The sequence below is a fragment of the Theropithecus gelada genome, chromosome 6, assembly GCF_003255815.1.
Source record: "Theropithecus gelada isolate Dixy chromosome 6, Tgel_1.0, whole genome shotgun sequence".
NCBI lineage: Eukaryota > Metazoa > Chordata > Mammalia > Primates > Cercopithecidae > Theropithecus > Theropithecus gelada.
Window position 1 is genome coordinate 66300414 of NC_037673.1, and position 21455 is coordinate 66321868.

Consider the following 21455-nt stretch of genomic DNA (forward strand, 5'->3'; position numbering starts at 1 on the left):
TAAAAATATAAAATAATCTATAGTTGAAGAAATTTCTGAACATGAAAACAATGGAAAATGATCTTGAAATGATTATAGATTCCCAGGAAGTTGCTAAAATAGTACATAGAGGACCCTCACCCTTCATTTAGTTTCCCCAAAAGGTAACTTCTTAACCAACTCAAGTACACTATCAAAACCGGGCAATTAGACCTAGTATTTCATATCACAATAGGGTGACCATAATCAATAATAATTTAATTGCACATTTAAAATAACTATAAGAGTATAATTGAATTATTTGTAACACAAAAGCTAAATGCTCAAGGGGATGGATACCCCGTTTTACATGATGTGATTATACACATTGCATGCCCATATCAAAACATCTCATGTACCCCGTAAATACGTATACCTACTATGTACCCACAAAAATTAAAAAAAAAAAAAACAGGAAATTAAAATTGGTGCAATCCATAGACCTTACGCAGATTTTACCAATTTTACATACAATCGTGTGTGTGTATGTATGTATGTATGCATGTAGTTCTATGAAATTTTGTCGTGTGTAGATTTATGTAACCGTTACAAGCAAGATAGACAACTGATGCATCACCACAATGATCTCTTTCATGTTGTACTCATGCACCTTTCCCCCAAACCCCCTACTCATTCTTAAACCCGTAAATCATTTTTGAAAAATAACTAAAAACTTGTTAAATTTAAATTATGATGAACATTTATCTAACATTTTGCCACCTAAGTATTCCTATTCATCCTAAGTGATTCAAGTATTATCTTTTTGTTAAATGAGCTACCAATCTACAGTTCCAAACTGTTAGAACTATACAGTGTTTCTGTTTTACCAAATTAAACACTTCCTTGCTGGGTCTGACTGGCAGACCCTGACTGAACGACAAATGCACTCAGACACAGGTATTTAGTGAAGGAGTGGGCTAGGGGACCAGGCCACTTACAGACCCCAAGGAGGGTGGTATAAAGAGTCAGCAGCTGCGGCTCTGACAAGCTGGCACTGTGGGCATTTATTCAGTATAGATTTAATGACAAAGGCTTTGAATCAACATGCTTTGTGGGTAAATAACATTGCTGACCCCCTACGTAGAGAGCAGTCTTGAGCGCAGATGATCAAAGGTCGGTTTTAGGACAACATGAGTAAACAAGCTATTTAGATAAACTCCTGTACATTCCCTTGTATCTAAGCCTTAAGCTTTTAGGCTTCTGATAAGAGAATCTGGCTGCCTTCAGTCAGAGTATCTCAAAACTTGCAAAACCCCCTGGCCTTCCAAGAAGGTTTGCTTCTATTCCTGTAATTTCTCCCACTACCGAGACCGATCTGCCACACTTCCTGTGCATGGTGCATTTTCCTAGACATAGAGGAAAGGATACATAAAGACAAATACGGTGTAATAGTGCCTATTCTGAAAGGGACTTTCAAGCAAAGTAGTGGAGAGAGATAAATGAAGTAATGAAGTGAACAAAGTAATATGCCAAGTAGAGCAGAGTAAAAGAATACTCTGCCTGCAGATTTCAAACTGGGTCATTAGTATTAAAGCATGGGCCACTGTTTAATCCTTTCCCCTCACTAATAGAGTACTCCAAAATAAATTTCACGGATTGAAGAGCTTTGTGAGTTTACAAAATAGACATTTGTAAAAACATAGAATAAAATACATAGATGGAGAAAATTCTGAGCATAAAAGCAGTGGAAAAAATCACAAAGGGAAAACTGACTATATTTGGCTTCATAATGATTATAAACTTAACGTATAACAGAAATCAGTATGTAAACAAAAAACTAACAACAACAAAAATTGCCACAAATAAGTTTTATGTTTCTTTCAAAGTATAAATCACCCATTTCAGTTTAAAAAATGTTTAAGATCCTTGGCAGGAAATCAGCAAAAAACTGGGAATGACAACTCACAAAAGACATAAAAATGACTTGCAAACATTAAAAAAAAAAAGTTTTCCTCCTTAAGTAACTAGAAATGAGAGTGTTCTCATTAGTGTGAGAAATGGATCAGGGCATCAGTCCAGGATTTGATGATTGTTTTTTCTTTTTCTTTTTTTTTTTTTTTGAGATGGAGTCTCACTGGATTGCCCAGGCTGGAGTGCAGTGGTGCCCTCTTGGCTCACTGCAACCTCCACCTCCCAGGTTCAAGCAATTCTTCTGCCTCAGCCTCCCTAGTAGCTGAGATTACAGACACATGCCACTATACCCGGCTAATTTTTGTATTTTTAGTAGAGATAAGGTTTCACTGTGTTGGCCAGGCTGGTCTTGAACTCCTGACCTTGTGATCTGCCCGCCTTGGCCTTCCAAAGTTCTGGGATTACAGGCGTGAACCACCACGCCCGGCCTTTTTTTTTGAGACAGAGTTTCACTCTGTCACCCAGGCTGGAGTGCAGTGGCACGATCTCGGCTCACTGCAACCTCTACTGCCCAGGTTCAAGCAATTCTCCTGCCTCAGCCTCCTGAGTAGCTGGAATTACAGGTACCTGCCACCGCACCTGGCTAATTTTTGTACTTTTAGTAGAGACGGGGTTTCACCATATTGGTCAGGCTGGTCTTGAACTCCTGACCTCGTGATCCACCCGCCTCAGCCTCCCAAAGTGCTGGGATTACAGGCGTGAGCCACCGTGCCCGGCCTTTTTTTTCTTGATTATGAGACTGAAGCATTACAAAATTCTCAGTTGCCTTCTTTGTTAACAAAAGATTAAGTTATGTTCTCTGTATTTGATTGTTGTTGATGTTGCCATATCCTAACTCAGTGAAAACTTAAGAAATTTAAAATTACACGGTTTTTCTTATGTGTAGAATACTGAATTTTGTTGTAATACCACACTAACAGAGAATTTATCCATTATAGTGGTAATCATATAATGAATAGAAGAGTATCCTCACTTTGCATTGTAAACTTTAATAGAAGTATTGTATTATACTTCCATGTAGTTATATATAATACACTTATGTATCCATATATAATAGGTATTCTACAAGTATATGTATCATACAAGACATGTTATACCTGTAAATTTGTAAATATAGAATGTATAGTAATGCTATTTAGCCAGGCACAGTGGCTCATGCCTGTAACCCCAGGACTTTGGGAGACCAAGGCGGGCGGATCACAAGGTCAAGAGATCGAGACCAGCCTGGCCAACATGGTGAAACCCCGTCTGTACTAAAAATGCAAAAATTAGCCAAGCATGGTGATGTGCACCTGTAATCCCAGCTACTAAGGAGGCTGAGGCAAGAGAATCACTTGAACCCGGGAGATGGAGGTTGCAGTGAGCTGAGATCATGCCACTGCACTCCAGCCTAGGCAACAGAGTGAGACTCTTCTCAAAAAAAAAGGAATGTATAGTAATGCTATTTAGATTGCTCTTGAAGCTACCTTTCTGAAATATTTACATAAACTAAGCTAATAATTTTCTTTTATGAAAACCTTTTTCCTCAACCTGGACAACATGGCTAGACCTGGTCTCTACAAATAAAAAATTAACTAGGCATGGTAGCACATGCCTGTGGTCCCAGCTATTTGGTAGGCTGAGGCAAGAGGATCACTGGAGCCCAGGAATTGTAGGCTGCAGTGAGCTGTGTTCACGCCACTGTACTCCAGCCTGGGCGACGCAAGACTTGTCTGGGAAAAAAAAAAAAAAACTTTTCCCTGGAATGAGAACATAAATTTTAAGTTTATCAGCTTTGTAAGTACTTTATACTTTACTAGATCTTAGAAATGACTTTGCTGGTTTTACCATGCCCTCTGGATTATTCTTCTGTAGAGGAGTAGTATCTAGAATATTCTTTATTCCTTGCATATTGTAGAGTAAAACAAGTTCCTACTAGTTATTCTTTAGCTACTTGGGCTTTTCAACCAAAAGTAAAGTAGCATTTAGGAAGATTGATTCTGTAAACAGTAACAATTTGAGCACAGTAATATGTCTAGCCATGTTAGCAAAGAGATAATCAACGTTATCATAAGTTTATATCTCTTTGATGTCTTACTGCTAATACTGTAAGCTTATCTAAGAGCTTTAATGTCAGATGTTTTTTCAGTTTTTTAATGCATTTTTGTAAATGCTTACTTGAGAAAATGTTTTTCTACGGTCTTAAAAATCAACCCTTGAAAAAGTCATCCTTGATGTTATTTTCTTTATTTTCAGACAAGGGGAGCTGCTTTTTTCATTATTGCTGTGATCTGTTTATTGCTTTTTGACAATGATGATCTCATGGCTAAAATGGCTGAACACCGTATCCTTTTGGAATAGATCAGAGTTGTTTAAAGTCTTGCAGAAAACCAGAAGGCTGGAACAATGGAAAAAGAAAGGATGAGTGAATTAAACTGATCAATGATGAATGAAACTTTCATAGATTAATGTAGATATTCTAAATCACTATTCAAATAATGAACAAACTCATTATGAGTTAAATATTTTATAGCATCTCTGTATCACCTACAGTACCCTAAATTTTCAGAAAGGTAGGGACATTGAAAGAATATTTTGGAATGTCCTGGTGTTGGGGGGAAAAAAAAAAAGGTGATTTGCCACTCAACATAATGTTTGCTCCCTTATCATTTAACAATTTAAATGCTCATAAATGAAAAACCTTTGGTATCTTCTTGCCTGAAAGAAAAAGTTCAAATTCCCTTACCTAGTATTCATTGTCTTGCTCTAAATTATCATCTCTAGCTCAGCCCCAACTCTTCTCTTGTAGAAACCCAACTCTCTAGTCAAATATATCTACTCATTTTACTCTACAGACATGCCTTTTTTCTATTTTCTGTTCATACATCCTTACCCACTCCATCCAGCAGAACTCTAAGCACCAGTTTTTATTCTATTACTGATACTCACTGCCCTAAAACTTATTAGTAAACTAATAATAATTTTCTTTGTTACAATGAGGGAGAAGAGTATGACTTTGGAAAAGCTCCAGGTTGCTTGTGATACAACCTCTATTGCCCACCCTCTTTTGCTGGCCACTTACTCTGCTAAGATTTATGTGGTCAGTGACTTAGAAGACAGATTTAGGGCTCCTTTTACAAGTCCGTTTTAAAGGGCAACCTTAATTCTACTGGACAGGAGTGGTCCAGGGAGATTCCTTGCTCTTGTACCTTTGTTGTACTTAAAGTATGTATGCAGTATGTCTTTTAGAGGTTAACTACTAAAATCTGGCAAGTTGATCTTAAGCACTATTATAATTGTTTTGGAGACAACAAAATAAATACAGGCATTCCAATTTATAAATGAGGTCCTGGAATTAAATGTTAGATTGTTTTATTTTGTTTTGTTTTTAAGTGAAACACATTATTGAAAGTAATTAGGTTTGGGGGCCTCAGATCAGTCTATATGCAATCCAAAATAGTGTAACTAAAATTTCAGGAGAACTTCAGGTGTCAAAGAGTGACTTTTTGGAATTTTTTTCCTTTACTTCAACTCACTTAGCTGAGGGACATCATGACAGTGCTCTAACTCATATGCTTTACACAGCCATTGCCTTCTTAGGTGTGGCAGATCACAAGGTATGATTTATTTGTTCCTAACAAAATCAAAAGATTCTGAAAAGTTGTAGCAACTATAACTTTAAAGGTACATTTAAAATAAATTATCAGCTGGGCCCAGTGGCTTACGCCTGAAATCCCAGCACTTTGGGAGGCGGAGGCAGGTGGATCACCTGAGGTCGGGAGTTCAAGACCAGCCTGACCAACATAGAAAAACTCTGTCTCTACTAAAAATACAAAATTAGCCAGGTGTGGTGGCGCATGCCTATAATCCCAGCTCCTCAGGAGGCTGAGGCAGGAGAATCACTTGAACTCAGGAGGCCAAGGTTGCAGTGAGCCAAAGTTATGCCATTGCACTTCAGCCTGGGCAACAAAAGTGAAACTTTGTCTCAAAAAAAAAAAGAATTACCATTAATTTATAACATTGCCTGCCATTTAAGTAGTTAAGTAATTCAGTATATGGGAAAAATATACTAGTTCCATTTCTTTAAATATTATGTTAGCCTGGTGTGGTGGTGTGTGCCAGTAGTCCCAGCTACTTGGGAGGCTGAGACAGGAGGATCTCTTTGATCACAGGAGTTTGAGGCTGCAGTGAGCTGTGATCAGGCCACTATACTTCAGCCTGGGTGACAGAGCAAGACCCCGTCTCTGGGGAAAAAAAAAAACCTCATGTATTTAAGGATTGACTATTGAACTGTATGTGTTTCTAATGAGACTTATCTAATTTTACTCACAGGGTGGAGTATTATTGCTAGTACTGGCTTTGTGTTGTAAAGTTGGTTTTCATACAGCTTCCAGAAAGCTCTCTATCGACGTTGGTGGAGCTAAACGTCTTCAGGCTTTATCTCATCTTGTTTCTGTGCTTCTCTTGTGCCCATGGGTCATTGTTCTTTCTGTGACAACTGAGGTAAGATAGGAGCAAGGATTTATTGCTATTAAATTGCTAGTAAAATGAATTGCTATTAAATTTTTAGTTCACTATATTCAATAAATTGTATTTTAATTTGAGGTTGAAAGTGGCTTAAATTGTCTTTGCTTTTTCTTTGTAGTTTTTTTTTTTTAATTGGAGTTAATTTTATTGTTTATAGAAAATACAAATCAAAGGCTATTACATTTATATATCCCTCACATTCCTATGGCCCAAAAGAATCATTTGAAGAAGCAGCAATTAACCATGTGTTAGGCTTAAGGATTGTGTGTCGCCTAGTGTTTATCGAATGATTACACAATAGTGCTTTTGTTTTTTAAAACTTTGGAGAATACTGAGAAAATGTACCAATATCTTACAGCTTTTATAAGTTGGCATATTATGAATCATATTGAATCATGCGATTATTTATATATTAAAAGATTAACAGAAACATCTTGTAAGATGTGAACTTTATACATGTATAGTCTTGACAATTCTTTTTTTTAATTTCTAGAGTAAAGTCGAGTCTTGGTTTTCTCTCATTATGCCTTTTGCAACGGTTATCTTTTTTGTCATGATCCTGGATTTCTATGTGGATTCCATTTGTTCAGTCAAAATGGAAGTTTCCAAATGTGCTCGTTATGGATCCTTTCCCATTTTTATTAGTGCTCTCCTTTTTGGAAATTTTTGGACACATCCAATAACAGACCAGCTTCGGGCTATGAACAAAGCAGCACACCAGGAGAGCACTGAACACGTCCTGTCTGGAGGAGTGGTAGTGAGTGCTATATTCTTCATTTTGTGTAAGCATTTTCCCCCTTGTTTTTATTTTAACAAATTTCTATTTATGGATTTTGATGGTCAAATCATTACTTAATTTGGGAAATTCTTCAGTGCTTGCATTTAGTGCTGACAGTTACTGTGTTGGTTTTGGTAGCTTAAACTTCTAAAATTTAAACAATATTCTTTTTTTGTCTTTGTAGCTGCCAATATCTTATCATCTCCCTCTAAGAGAGGACAAAAAGGTACCCTTATTGGATATTCTCCTGAAGGAACACCTCTTTATAACTTCATGGGTGACGCTTTTCAGCATAGCTCTCAGTCAATCCCTAGGTTTATTAAGGAATCACTAAAACAAATTCTTGAGGAGAGTGACTCTAGGCAGATCTTTTACTTCTTGTGCTTGAATCTGGTAAGATTTTTAAATGTTAATTGGCATATCCTAAAAGCATAATATTTTAATTATGACAGTTCTTGTATAAGTTTAGTACTTCCCAAATTTCTGATAATAAGATGGGCTAAAATTTAAATTTCTTCTAAGTATAATAGCAAGATTACGAGATCATATTCAGACTACTTAGGCAATTCTTAAGTCGTGTGCCACCATGCCCAGCCATTTAAGCAAACAATTTGTGAGGCATTTTAGAAGCATTGATTTAGTATGTTCCTTCAAATCAGTAAATATAGTAGCATTTAAAGAATTCTAATAACTTACAGGATCTCACTATTAGCAATCAGTGTTACAAATCACCTATTGCTAACATTTTATAACCTAGTTTATTATTTTTTATAGACATATAAACAAAACCATTTTTAAATAGTTTATAAAATGGATTTATCTTAGTTTTTTACAATTTAATAGTTTGTAAAATGGATTTATCTTGGTTTTTTACAATTTGTGTGAAATAGGGTTTCTAATATAAGTGGCAGTTAACTAAACAATTATAGCAGATCTTCAAGTAAATTTGGATAATTAAGGGTTAAAATCCTCCTAATTGAAACATAGTTCCCAACATACTCCTCCCTTTTTTGTGTGTGTGTGATATTTTTAGCTTTTTACCTTTGTGGAATTATTCTACGGCGTGTTGACGAACAGTCTGGGCCTGATCTCAGATGGATTTCACATGCTCTTTGACTGCTCTGCTTTGGTCATGGGACTTTTTGCTGCCCTGATGAGTAGGTGGAAAGCCACTCGGATTTTCTCCTATGGGTAGGTACATTGACTATTGAGGTGGTATATCTTAAGTGCAAATTCCATGTTAAGGAACAGAATTATGTTACTTATATTACTTTTAGTACAAATAATTTCCAAATCTTCATTTTTAAAAAATGTGAAGTAAATAAGGGGATATTAATTGGGCATTTGATAAATACTGAATGGAATTAAGCTCAAAGGTTATGCTCCCTTGGCCGAGCACAGTGACTCATGCCTGTAATCCTAGCACTTTGGGAGGCTAAGGCAGGCAGATCACCTGAGGTCAGGAGTTCGAGACCAGCCTGGCCAACATGGTGAAACCTCGTCTGTACTAAAAATATAAAAATTAGCCGGGTATTTTTTTATTTATACCCGGCTAATTTTTATTTATACAGGTGGCACGCACCTGTAGCCCCAGCTACTCGGGAAGCTGAGGCAGGAGAATCGCTTGAACCCAGAAGGCGGAGGTTGCAGTGAGCCAAGATCGCACCACTGCACTCCAGCCTGGGCAACAGAGTGAGACTATGTCTCAAAAAAAAAAAAAAGAGAGAGAGGGCCGGGTGCAGTGGCTAACGCCTGTAATCCTAGCACTTTGGGAGGCCAAGGCGGGTGGATCATGAGGTCAGGAGATGAGACCATCCTGGCTAACATGGTGAAACCCCGTCTCTACTAAAAATACAAAAAAATTAGCCGGGCATGGTGCTGGGTACCTGTAGTCCCAGCTACTTGGGAGGCTGAGGCAGGAGAATGGTGTGAACCTGGGAGGTGGAGCTTGCAGTGAGCCAAGATTGTGCCACTGCATTCCAGCCTGGGCAATAGAGCGAGACTCCGTCTCAAAAAAAAAAAAAAAAAAGAGACTGTAAAGAAGGACTTTGATGAATATGTAAAATTTTAACAAACAGATATATATATATATCTCTAGATATAAAAAATATATCTAGATATATGAAGGACCTTCCAGGCATTAATATGATATTTAAAATATTGCTAACTTTCTAATATTATTAATTACTTAGTAGTATGAAAATTTGGACTTGTTTCCTCATTTATAAAGTTTGTACTTTAAAAATATTTGCCATTTTTCTTTTCTGAAAAATGTTCTATGTTTTTAGGTACGGCCGAATAGAAATTCTGTCTGGATTTATTAATGGACTTTTTCTAATAGTAATAGCGTTTTTTGTGTTTATGGAGTCAGTGGCTAGATTGATTGATCCTCCAGAATTAGACACTCACATGTTAACAGTAAGTCTTTTTATTTTCCTATTTGAATTTCTAGTCATACTTACATAGTTTTTTCTATCCTAAAGTTTAACTGTTTGTAGTTATTGCTCTAAGAAGATTTTATTTTATTTTTTATTTATATCAACATGACTTCCTATCTTGCTGTTTACATTTATACTGCTTCCTCTTAGAAATTCTCTTTTTTTTTTTTTTTTTTTTGAGGCAGAGTCTCTGTTTTCCAGGCTGGAGTGCAGTGGCACAATCTCAGCTCACTGCAACCTCCACCTCCCAGGCTCAAGGGATTCTCATGCCTCAGCCTCCCGAGTAGCTGGGATTACAGGCATGTGCCACCACACCCAGCTAGTTTTTGTATATTTTGTAGAGACAGGGTTTCGCCATGTTGACCAGGCTGGTCTCGAACTACTGACCTCAAGCCCTCCCGCCTTGGCATCCCAAAGTGCTGGGATTACAGGCGTGAGCCACTGTGCCTGGCCAGCTGTAGCAACTTTTAATGTTCTCGCTCTACCACCAAAGCTTTACATGTGCTGTTTCTTGTAGTTGGCATGTCCTTTCCTTACTTCTGCCCTTCAGCCTCCGTCAAGATTTTGCTTGTGTGTCTCCTCTAGTGAAATACTTTTTTTCTTTTTTTTTTTTTTTTGAGACAGGGTCTTGCTCTGTCACCCAGGCTGGAGTGCAGTAGCACAATCTCGGCTCACTGTAACCTCCGCCTCCCGGGTTCAAGCGATTCTCCTGTCTCATCCTCCTGAGTAGCTGGGACTATAGGTGCCCACCACCACACCCCGCTAATTTTTGTAAATACTTTCTTTTAATCCCCCTCTTATCTCCGCAAAGTTTGTTAGATTCCTTTTCTCAGTATTCTCATTATGTTTTGTGCGCTCTTCTTTTAGCAACATTGAGTTGCAGTTATTTAATTTGTCATTCTTCCACAATTAAGATTATATAAGTATCTTCAGGACCTGAATTATGTATTATCAACTCGTAAGTTCTAGCACCTGGCTTGTCATAGGAACTCAGTTGTTAAATGACTAAAAGCAGCTCTGAGTCTTGCTGGTGGAAGCATACATGAGTAAAATGTTTCTAGAATAAGTTTGGAAAAATAGACTTTTTTGAGTTTTTAAGAGCTTGTATCCTTTGACATTTAATATTTATCATACATAAACATTCACACAAACATATAGAAGTACATGATTCAGGCCGGGTGTGGTGACTCACGCCTGTAATCCCAGCACTTTGGGAGGCTGAGGTGGTTGGATCACCTGAGGTCAGGAATTTGAGACCAGTCTGGTCCACATAGTGAAACCCCATCTCTACTAAAAATACAAAAATTAGCCGGACGTGGTGGCACACACCTGTAATCCCAGCTAGTTGGGAGGCTGAGGCAGGAGAATCACTTGAGCCAGGTGGCAGAGGCTTCAGTGAGTCCAGGTTGCGCCACTGTACTCCAGCCTGGGTGACAGAGAGACTCTGTCAAAAAAAAAAAAAAAAAAAAAAGTAGTACATGATTCATTGTACCCTTATTTATAATAGTGAAAAAATGGAAACAATTCACTGTCTACCAGTGAAAAAAGTAATTAAATAAAATTGTTATCTATATAATAGAATACTATGGAGCTACTGAAAAGAATGAGATATATCTGTATATACTGGCATGAAAATATTTACAAGATGTACTAGTGAAAAACAAACTGCAGGCCAGGCGTGGTGGCGGGCGCCTGTAATCCTAGCTGCTTGGGTGGCTGAGGCAGGAGAATTGCTTGAACCTGGGAGGTAGAGGTTGCAATAAGCTGAGATCGTGCCACTGCACTTCAGCCTGGGCGACAGAGCGAATCTCTGTCTCAAAATAAGAAAAAAATTGTAAAAGAGTATTATGATTACATTGTTGGTTTTAAAGGGTGTTATGTGTATGTATGTTAGTACATAGATGGAAAATACACCATTTTAAGCATGACTAACCCTTGGTGGTAGAATTATAGGAGACTTTCATCTTCTACATTTTTATTTTCCTGATAAAATACATAATGATGATGTATTTTTCAGTAGGGGAGAAGGAGTACTTATGAGATGATGGAGTCTCTGTAAGCAGTACTTGGTTTCATTCAAAGTCATTAACCATCTACAAGCTTATAAAGCCTAATGACATATTAAAATCTGGAGTCAAATGGTCCCAATCACAGGAAGAAGTAAATAATTACTACTTTTGAAAAGTAATTAAAAGTATTTGTCCTTCTCACTTTATATTTTCCTTTTATAAAACAAACGGATTGCTTTAAATTGTAGATGTAGACAAATTAACACCCTGAGCTACTACTATTCAAGATCATTTTGTAAGAGCAGATAATCAAGGATAAGTAACTTTGTTTATCCTTTGGAGTATTATTGTGGCACCATTAAATTAAAGTAATTTCATTCACTTTGTTAAGAAAAAAATGAGAGACCAGGCATAGTGGCTCATGCCTGTAATCCCATAATCCCAACACTTTTGGAGGCCAAGGCGGGAAGATCACTTGAGCCCAGGAGTTTGAGGACAGCCTGGGCAACATAGACCCTGTCTCTACCAAAGAAAAAAGTTTGTTTTTAGTTTAAATAAATGAGCGATTACTATTGTATGTTTGCTTTTTCATTATACTTGTTTTACTTTGGAAAATTTTACTGTGTTTAAGACATAATAAGACCATATTTGGAATCTGCTCATTAATAAATTATAATTATTTGCATATAAACTGTTCAAATTTACCTAGTAATATAAACAAGATTTCAGGTACAGTGTATGCTTGCCCTAGTAAACAGTACTTTCAAACTCTTAAATAAACAAAACTTGGCATCATTTATTTATATATAAACCATAAACCAAGTACATACCATTCTTAATTGAAATAAGTCCAAATTCCTCTACTTACCAATTTTGCTTGATATTTGAAAGTTAAAATGTTTCTTCTAAAATGTTCTAAAATTCATATTTTTAAAATTTGGACTTACTGAAACCTAGTAAGGTTTTACTGTAAATACTTTCAAAACTGTAAACAGAAAAACATATATAGCTATATAATAACTTTTAAATAACAAGTTTATTTTTAAATTACTAATTTAAAGGGTTTTTTTTCTCCCTTTTGCTAGCCAGTCTCAGTTGGAGGGCTGATAGTAAACCTTATTGGTATCTGTGCCTTTAGCCATGCCCATAGCCATGCCCATGGAGCTTCTCAAGGAAGCTGTCACTCATCTGATCACAGCCATTCACATCATATGCATGGACACAGTGACCATGGGCATGGTCACAGCCACGGATCTGCAGGCGGAGGCATGAATGCTAACATGAGGGGTGAGTCCTTGCAAAATATTATCCTACTTTTCGACTGTTCTAAATTGACCCTCTGTGTTTATTTGTATTAAGTTTTGGGCTTCTGGTATGATAAGATTTTTAAAAAGCAATCTGTGAGTAAAAGAAAGGTCTGAAGCTATCGCTATAGAAAATACTCTTACCTGAACACACATAAAATTAAATATTTTTCAGCCTTTATAAAAAGGGATATTCTGGTTGGGGGTGCGGTGGTTCACGCCTGTTAATCCCAGCAATTTGGGAAGCTGAGGCGGGAATACCACCTGAGGACAGGAGTTTGAGACCAGCCTGGCCAATATGGTGAAACCCTATCTCTACTAAAAATTCAAAAATTAGCCGGGCATGGTGGCGGGTGCCTGTAATCCCAGCTACGCAGGAGGCCGAGGCCGGAGAATCCCTTGAACCCAGGAGGCAGAGGTTGCAGTGATCCAAGATCGCACTACTGCACTCCAGCCTGGGAGACACAGCGAGACTCCATCTCAAAAAATTTTAAAAAAAAATTAAAAAGGAACATTTTATGCTTTTTTTGGCAACACATATACTAAAATTAGAAGAGTACAGCAAAGATTAGCATGGCATCTAATTTAAAAAAATAAATAAGTTCTATAATATGTGACAACATAGATGAACTTTAAGGACATTATGCCAAGTGAAATAAACCAGTCATGGAAAGATAGATACTGCATGCTTCCACTTACATGGGATGAAATTCATAGAACCAAAGGATAGATTGATGGTGGCTAGGATGAGGGGGAAATGGAGGTCACTAACCCACAGGTATAAAGTATTAATGGCAAGACGAACAAGTTCTAGAGATCTGCTGTACAACATTGTACCTAAAGTCATTGATAATGTTTTGTGCACTTAAAATTTTCTTGTTAATTGTTCTTACCACAATAAAATTTTAAAAATTTTAATGAAAATGAATCTTGCTGTAGAACACAGAAAATAAAATAAAATGAAAATAAAAATATAGCAGGAATTCTGATGTCACAGAAATTTTTTTTTTTTTCTTTTGAGATGGAGTTTTGCTCTTGTTGCAAAGCTGGAGTGCAATGGCACAATCACGGCTCACCACAACCTCCGCCTCCTGGGTTCAAGTGATTCTCCTGCCTCAGCCTCCTGAGTAGCTGAGATTACAGGCATGCACTACCACATCCGGCTAATTTTGTTGGGTTTTTTTGTTTTGTTTTTTTTTTTAATAGAGATGGGTTTTCTCCATGTTGATCAAGCTGGTCTCAAACTCCTGACCTCAGGTGATCCGCCCATCTCAGCCTCCCAAAGTGCTGGGATTACAGGTGTGAGCCACCATGCCTGGCCGTCACAGAAAATTTTTTAAAAAGAAAATGAGGCCAGGCACAGTGGCTCACATCTGTAATCCTAGCACTTTGGGAGGCCGAGGTAGGCAGATCACCTGAGGTCGGGAGTTCAAGATCTGTCCCTCCAACATGGCGAAACCCTGTCTCTACTAAAAATACAAAACAGCTGGGTGTGGTGGCAGGCGCCTGTAGTCAGTCTCAGCTACTCAGGAGGCTGAGGCACGAAAATCCCTTGAACCTGAGAGGTGGAGGTTGCAGTGAGCCAAGATTACACCACTTTACTCCAGCCTGGGCAAGAGAGTGAGACTCTGTATCAAAAAAAAAAAAAAAAAAAGAAAATGAAAATATATTTGTTCTTAAATGTTAGTGTTTAAATGATTATAATTATAGAGTCCTTTTCATAGTAACAGCTGAATAGATATTAGTTGCAAGGTAAATACAGTGTGCCATTATGAACCCTCATTACAAAAAGGAAATTCTTACTCCTTTTTTAGAAACTTTTATTGCACTATAAAAAAATGGAGGAAGTACTAATCATTTATTATGATGAATTGTTTATTCTGATTGCTTAAGTAATTTGGGTAATGTCAAAACTTGCCTCAAGTATGATTTTTGGGAAGCCTTTCCAGACAAAGTACACCACAAAATTCAGCACGCTGTGTCATGAATGCCCATGTCCTTATATTTTTACCACTGTATTCTGAATTCCTTGAGGGCAGTGATCATGTTTTAGGCATTTTGAAGTACTAGCCAGTATCAAAGTACGTGGTACACTGTAGGTATCCAGTAATATTGGTAGAATGTATTAAAAAACTAATTAGATGTGCCTTAATTTTTAATGTCCTTATATATTTTATTTGTAGGTGTATTTCTACATGTTTTGGCAGATACACTTGGCAGCATTGGTGTGATTGTATCCACAATTCTTATAGAGCAGTTTGGATGGTTCATCGCTGACCCGCTCTGTTCTCTTTTTATTGCTGTATTAATATTTCTCAGTGTTGTTCCACTAATTAAAGATGCCTGCCAGGTTCTACTCCTGAGATTGCCACCAGAATATGAAAAAGAACTACATATTGCTTTAGAAAAGGTACTGTATGTAATTTCTTCACTACTTTCTTCCTTGAAAATCACATTTTTGACGTCTTTGCTGGAAATAAAATAAACACCCAAATAAATAATAAAACAAAACAAAAAGAGGCCAAAAAAGAAATATAAAGTAGCATTTAAAATTTAGTAAGTTGACCTAACAAGAAATATGCAAGGTATAAATGAGAAAAATACAGTTTTATTTAAAGGACATAAAACAGTGACTGAGTAGATGGATGAGATTTTCTTGGATGAGAAGACTCTTTATTATAATGATGTTGATTTTATTTTATTTAGATTTCAATTTAGTTGCCTTCATTGGATATTTTTGTTTATGGTTTGTGATGTTCTAAAATTATTTGGAACTTACTTGGAAGAGTTAGTGCTTGAGAATAAGAAAACATACAGAATTAATTAATAGGATCCTACTTTGTAATTATAAAGTAACAGAATTAAGTGACAAAACTAATAGTTTGGTCCTTGCGTAAGAATAAAGACATAAATCAACTTTTAAAAAAATAATAAGTTCCCATTCTTGTGACCTGGGATTGGTTCCTGGGCAGTGCAAAAAAAAAAAAAAAAAAGTAACAATAATAATAATAGGTCGTCTGTAAAAGAAGAAATAATAAAAAATGAAAATAAATGAAGAATTATGGTATATAGCATAAAAGAAGAAATAAAAATAATAGGTTGTCCAGAAACAGACACAGGAGTTTATAGAATTCAGTATATAGCAAAGATGGTATTTTAGATCACTGGGGAGAAATAGTTGACATAAACAACCCACTTTCGGTTAATTCTCTACTTGGTGGGGGGAAAAAAGCTATTATCTCTATGCCATATTACATAAAAATACATTTCCAGTGGATTAAATATGTAAATGACAAAAAAATTTTGAAACTACTAAACAGAAAAATATTTTTGTTTGTTTTTTGAGACGGAGTCTCACTCTGTTGCCAGGCTGGAGTGGAGGGGCACGATCCCAACTCACTGCAACCGCCGCCTCCCACGTTCAAGCGATTCTCCTGCCTCAGCCTCCCAAGTTGCTGGGATTACAGGCCTACTACACCCAGCTAATTTTTATATTTTAGTACAGACGGGGTTTCGCCATGTTGGCGAGGCTGGACTTGAACTCCTGACCTCAAGCTATCCACCCACCTCGGCCTCCCAAAGTGCTGGGATTAGAGGTGTGAGCCACCACGCCTGGCCAGAAAAATATGTTTATAATCACGAAGATAGGGAAAGCCTTTTTAATATACTTGAAACCAGAAGCCAGACGTGGTGGCGTGCGCCTATAGTCCCAGCTACTTGGGAGGCTGAGGCAGGAGAATTGCTTGAACCCAGGAGGCAGAGGTTGCAGTGAGCCGAGATGGTGCCACTGCACTCCAGCCTGGCGACAGAGCAAGACTCCGTCTCAAAAAAAAACAAAAACAAACAAAATAAAGATACCTGTAAGACCCATTTGCCTTCCAACTCCGAACTGCCATACGAGCATCATTCCTAGGTGAGATATCTTTTTTCCCCCACACATCTGTAGCCTCCAGAAATAGATCAGAATATTTTAGGCACCTTTAAGCTAATTTCCCATCTTCTATTCCTTCCTGCTTCTGGCTTCTCCTCATTATGGCTGGTTTTTTGTTTGGTTTGTTTTGTTTTTTTAATGAGCTTAATAGTGATCCTGGACCAAGGAACCTGTGTGTTTACTTTCTGTCAGAAAGTATCTCCATTGTGTTGTGTAAAGGAGCCTGTATGACTGTTTATATCACCTCTTTTATTTTACAGATACAGAAAATTGAAGGATTAATATCATACCGAGACCCTCATTTTTGGCGTCATTCTGCTAGTATTGTGGCAGGAACGATTCATATACAGGTGACATCTGATGTGCTAGAACAAAGAATAGTACAGCAGGTAAAATATTTTGTTTTTAAAGTAATTTCAATTGAGGTAATTCATACCCCAAATTGTATACCTCATAAGTTATATGGCTCAGTAGTCATTTACTATTCAAAAATATCAATCTTCCAACTCTTTTTTTTTTTTTTTTGAGACAGGGTCTCACTCTGTTGCCCAGGCTGGAGTGCAGTGGCATGATCTCGGCCCACTGCAACCTCCGCCTCCTGGGTTCAAGCAGTTCTCCCTACCTCAGCCTCCCAGGTCGCTAGGATTATAGGCACCCGTCACCGTGCCCGCCTATTTTTTTTTTTTTTTTTTTTGTATTTTTGGTAGAGACGGGGTTTTGCTATGTTGGCCAGTCTAGTCTCAAACTCCTGACCTCAGGTGATCTGCCTGCCTCGACCTCCCAAAGTGCTGGGTTCACAGGCGAGCCATCGTTCCCAGCCTAATCTTCCAACTCTGTAATGATAATATCACTTACTTTTTATGTCTAGATTTGTTTTATATCTAAAAATTGCTAAAATTAATGAAGTTTTGTGTTTAGAGGATAAGCTTTAGTTAATGTAAAAAAATTCATTTATGAATTTGGTTCATCTTGGTTCCCAGTAGATTTATCAAAAAATAAGTTATTATAAATATACTCCTAAATTAGTAATAATCAACTTGGCAGGGTATATGCTATGTTTGGAGATAGAGGTCAGAACAGTTACTAAAAGCCCTATTCTAGATGTGCCAAATTGGAAACAATGGCTGTTTTCCTTTTCTACTGTGAATGTCAAATCAGTAATTTACTGACCTAAAAGAGTCTAATATTTTAACTAACTAAATGATGAACATTACTTTGAAGATTTATCTTGGACTACTGTAACTGTTTGTTTGTTTGTTTGTTTACTCATTCATTTTAGAGACAAGATCTCACTGTGTTGCCCAGGCTGGTCTCAAACTCCTGGGCTCAAGCGATCCTCCTGCCTCAGCCTTCCTGGGCCACTGTGCCCGGCCTGTAACTATTTTAAAAATGTGACACAGGTTTGGCCCGGCACGGTGGCTCAAGTCTGTAATCCCAGCACTTTGGGAGGCCGAGGCGGGTGGATCACGAGGTCAGGAGAACGAGACCATCCTGGCTTACATGGTGAAACCCCGTCTCTACTAAAAATACAAAAAACTAGCCAGGGTGGTGGCGGGCGCCTGTAGTCCCAGCTACTCAGAGGCTGAGGCGGGAGAATGGCATGAACCCGGGAGGCGGAGCTTGCAGTGAGCCGAGATCGCGCCACTGCACTCCAGCCTGGGTGACACAGCGAGACTCCGTCTCAAAAAAAAAAAAAAAAAAGTGACACAGGTTTAATATTCCTTATCTAAAATGCTTGGACCAGAAGTGTTTTCGATTTGGGATTTTTTTTTTTTAATACTCGCCTTACACTTACCAGTTGAGCATCCCTAATCTGAAAATCCAAATCCAAAATGCTCCAATGAGCATTTCCTTTTAGCACTATCTTGGCACTCAAAAAGTTTCAGATTTTGGAGCATCTCAGATTTCATATTTTCAGATTAAAGATACTCAACCCGTATCAACAATGTACAGCATATTAAGACATATGTACTAAATGCATTACTCTAAATGCTTCAAAATGTATGGATTTTTATAACAGGTTACAGGAATACTTAAAGATGCTGGAGTAAACAATTTAACAATTCAAGTGGAAAAGGAGGCATACTTTCAACATATGTCTGGCCTAAGTACTGGATTTCATGATGTTCTTGCTATGACAAAACAAATGGAGTCCATGAAATACTGCAAAGATGGTACTTACATCATGTGAGATAACTCAAGAATTACCTCTGGAGTATGAACAATGAAGATTAAATGACTCAGTATTTGTGACATTGCCAGAAGGATAAAATTTCACATTAACTGTACAGAAACAGAGTTCCCTACTACTGGATCAAGGAATCTTTCTTAAAGGAAATTTAAATACAGAATGAAGCATTATGGTACAAGTGGAGTAATTATTTAAATTATGTGTATAAAAGGAATCAAATTTTGAGTAAACATGATGTATTACATCATCTTCAAAAATAGATATGATGGATTCTAGTGAAGACCAAAATTACTTCTGTTTACTTTCTATCAGGAAGCATCTCCATTGTAAATATGTATTTACATGTTTATTACAAAGACCCAAATGAAAAATTTTTAGTCCATTTTTTGCATAGCCTAAGGATAAAATAGGAATAAAAGTTCTATATTTATGGATTTTCTGTATATAAAACTGGTTTCTAATTATAACTTAAGTCCATTAAGTAAAATCTGTATTGCCACTTTAAATGTAAACTAAATTATTTAGGAGAAACTTCAACCACTGATATAAGCAGTGAGAATAGGGAAGTGTATAACATCACGGTTTTTGATGTATTACAAAAATCAACCACTCTATAAAATAAATTTTTTTTACTTTTGGTAATATTTGCAAATGAATAATTTATTAGGTTAAAGAACTTATACTAAGTTGTGTCCATGTTATTCATTTACTTACCATGTTCCTTTAAAGTAGAATATTTCATTTCTTGTTATATATTTGACATTCCAAGCTGCTTATCAAGCTGGTATCCAAGCAGTGGTAAGCTTTCATCCTTTCTTAGCTCCATAATGTTGTGAAACAGCCAGTTAAGACAATCGTAAATAATTGTCAACTCACAGTTGAATTCTCTGCCTATGGAGGTAACTTTTTTCTAATTTCTGGAACATACATAAGAAATACCAAAGAATAGGTAGTTATTTCAAAATTTAATAAGTAAAACTTGTCCATAAACATTTGAGCACCATGAAATCAAAATACCCTATAACTACTTTCTATAGTCATATCCAATTTATATTTTTTTATTTCCAGTTGTAACTAGATATGTAGTAAAGTCTCAAAAGACTTTACGATAGATAATAACATACAGTTTTATCAGCACCAAAGAATGTTGTCCGAAAGAAACTTTTTAATACCTGTCTATTTATAACCATTTGAATATTTTCATTCTTATATTAAGAATTTTGATAAGTAGGTTGAATTTAGTATGAGTACTATTTTCTTATATATAACACAATGGCAAACATGTATTATAAATCATATTTTTGTCTTACCAATTTTAATATATGAGGGATTTTAGAAATTTGTTGTAAGTTATTTTTATATTTCTTGTCTTTTGCATATTTTTTTGCCAAAATCTTCAATACATATTAAAATTTTTGAGTGGTGGGAAAATAATTGCATATTGATGTTTTAATGCAATTTTTGTACATTAAAAAAATTTAAGTAGATAGGTGCAATAAATATTACACCAAAGTTAAAATTGTCATTTCCCTTAGAAGACATATAAACAGCAAAAAAATAATTGATTGTGAGATATTAGAGTAAGAGAGAGAGCGGGGGCTGAAGGTTAGGGAGGTAAAATTAGAAAGTATGAAAACTCTAATACTGAAAGCACCAGGGTACTGTGTTTCAGCTCATGCAAATCATGCAACTAGGCCAGGTGCAGTGTCTCATGCCTGAAATCATGGCACTTTGGGAGGCTAAAGTGAAAGGATAGCTTGAGCCCAGGAGTTTGAGAACAGCCTGAGCAACATAGCAAGATTCCATCTCTACAAAAATTTTTAAAAATTAGGTGGGACATGGTGGCACACACCTCTTGGGAGGCTGAGGCAGGAGGATTGCTTGAGCCTAGGAGGCCAAGGCTGCAATGAGTCATGATGGCACCACTGCTCTCTAACCTGGGTGACACAGCAAGATCTTACCTCAAAAAAAAAAAATTCGCCGGGCGCGGTGGCTCAAGCCTGTAATCCCAGCACTTTGGGAGGCCGAGACGGGCGGATCACAAGGTCAAGAGATCGAGACCATCCTGGCTAACATGGTGAAACCCTGTCTCTAGTAAAAATACAAAAAAAACTAGCCGGGCGAGGTGTCGGGCGCCTGTAGTCCCAGCTACTCGGGAGGCTGAGGCAGGAGAATGGCGTAAACCCGGGAGGCGGAGCTTGCAGTGAGCTGAGATCCGGCCACTGCACTCCAGCCTGGGCGACAGAGCGAGACTCCGTCTCAAAAAAAAAAAAAAAAAGAAAAATTCATGCAACTTTAGGCAAATCAGCCTCTCTGAGGTATCTTTTTATTTTTTTTCCTCATACATAAACTAAATAAAACCTGCTCAA

General features: G+C 37.1%; 1 protein-coding gene across 1 annotated transcript in view; it reads left to right on the forward strand.

The window, feature by feature from the left end:
• Window positions 1–20517, forward strand: part of SLC30A5 (solute carrier family 30 member 5) — a 36927-nt gene extending 16410 nt beyond the window's left edge. Inside the window, exons 6-16 of the mRNA XM_025388721.1 lie at window positions 4165–4252; window positions 5449–5525; window positions 6241–6411; window positions 6929–7217; window positions 7398–7606; window positions 8247–8404; window positions 9502–9631; window positions 12746–12947; window positions 15148–15374; window positions 17156–17284; window positions 18916–20517. Of these exons, the coding sequence (XP_025244506.1) occupies window positions 4165–4252; window positions 5449–5525; window positions 6241–6411; window positions 6929–7217; window positions 7398–7606; window positions 8247–8404; window positions 9502–9631; window positions 12746–12947; window positions 15148–15374; window positions 17156–17284; window positions 18916–19086 (1851 nt within the window). The 3' untranslated portion in view covers window positions 19087–20517. The remainder of the gene's footprint in view (window positions 1–4164; window positions 4253–5448; window positions 5526–6240; window positions 6412–6928; window positions 7218–7397; window positions 7607–8246; window positions 8405–9501; window positions 9632–12745; window positions 12948–15147; window positions 15375–17155; window positions 17285–18915) is intronic.
• Window positions 20518–21455: the final 938 nt, after the last annotated feature.